At 30.8% G+C, this 1,378-nt stretch overlaps 1 protein-coding gene across 1 annotated transcript; it reads left to right on the plus strand.

The window, feature by feature from the left end:
* Positions 1 to 217: 217 nt before the first annotated feature.
* On the plus strand, positions 218 to 1,124 carry LOC111717188 (uncharacterized; the record flags this gene model as incomplete). The annotated part of the gene is given in 4 exon segments (XM_023492695.1): positions 218 to 270; positions 351 to 452; positions 603 to 656; positions 897 to 1,124. Coding segments are annotated over 4 exon segments (281 nt in total), but the record flags the coding sequence as incomplete, so codon positions are not given.
* Between the last annotated feature and the right edge of the window lie 254 nt (positions 1,125 to 1,378).

Consider the following 1,378-nt stretch of genomic DNA (forward strand, 5'->3'; position numbering starts at 1 on the left):
TGATACATAGCGAACAGACAAAATTGAAATAGAATTGAAATGTCGGATAGCGTTTTCGGATAGCGTTTCTGATTTAGGATAAAGAACACACAGATACGAAAATTTTAGGATAATACATGGCGTATATGGACGTACAAACAGACAAACACAAAAACAGAGTATTTATAGTACAACTTACTAACTTACTCACTTACTAACTCACATGATTTGTGTACAGGTCCTATTCTAGAAAAAGATTATGTCAAAATGATGGAGGAGCATGGATTTAAGGTTTTAAATAATTTCCTTATTCATTATTTTCGTTTTATAAATACTAATTTTTATTTAGATTCATAATTTCTTATGTTCAGGTTCATATGTCGCAGACATTGACTTTAGAATACATTCTTAGTAGAGAGTTCATTGATAACTATTTCAAGACACGAGTTCTAACTGGATTCAAAAGTTTACAGGTAGCTCAGTTGCTTCATAATTTTGACTCATATGGGCACTTCAAAGTAAAATACTCATAAGATTAAAATCTTATATGGTTTTAAACATAACTTCTTTCTTTGATTAGCTCTTGTGTATGAAATTAATAAATTTGGTAAATATTTCTTAAGGATGATAAAAGAGAGCTTTTCTTGACAGAATATAAGAGAAGGATGGAGAACAAAGTAAGATAAATGATAAATAATTATTCGCGCACCTATTCCTTTTAGTAAAAGTAAATTCAACCTATACGAAGCGTAAAGTCTGACCGCGTCAACCTTGTTGCACCGGCTAGTCCTGTCCATAGAGCTAGGTACAGTACAAACTGAAACCGAAAAGGTTGACCCAGCTCAGAAATTCAAATGTACTATGGCTGCCCGTGTATTGTTTGAAATAAAAAATAAACATAATAAATTTAATTTCAGGATACTCTGAAAGTTGTCAATTATCCAATGGATGTATTTCAAGTTCTCGGTCAAAAGGTAGAAGAGCTTTGAAAATTAGAAATTATCAAGATGAAAAATGCCAAAGCGGAGGAATTTAGAAAACAACTTCCATCTGGGATTTCAATGTTTTTTTATGTAACTAGAGCAATGTCATGTGTTTAACTGATATTGGAGCATTGAAATATATATAATATAGATATCTTTTAATTTGACAATATCAATGAAAAATATTTAAATTTAGTAATGAAAGGAATTGCGTCTTTGCCACAAACTCTGATTTTCATAATCTTTAAAAACCCAATGTCGTGGACCTCAGCTACTTCAAACAATGAATTCTTTGAAATCAAATAGTCTTTGAAATATCAAAGGATTTAACCATCAGGTTGCAAAGCAATAGGATTGTACATTTTGAGTTTGTGGCAAAGACTCCTTTATTTTGAGCTTTATTAATTAATCTGTTC

Source organism: Eurytemora carolleeae, unplaced genomic scaffold (genome assembly GCF_000591075.1).
Source record: "Eurytemora carolleeae unplaced genomic scaffold, Eaff_2.0 scaffold2417, whole genome shotgun sequence".
Lineage (NCBI taxonomy): Eukaryota > Metazoa > Arthropoda > Copepoda > Calanoida > Temoridae > Eurytemora > Eurytemora carolleeae.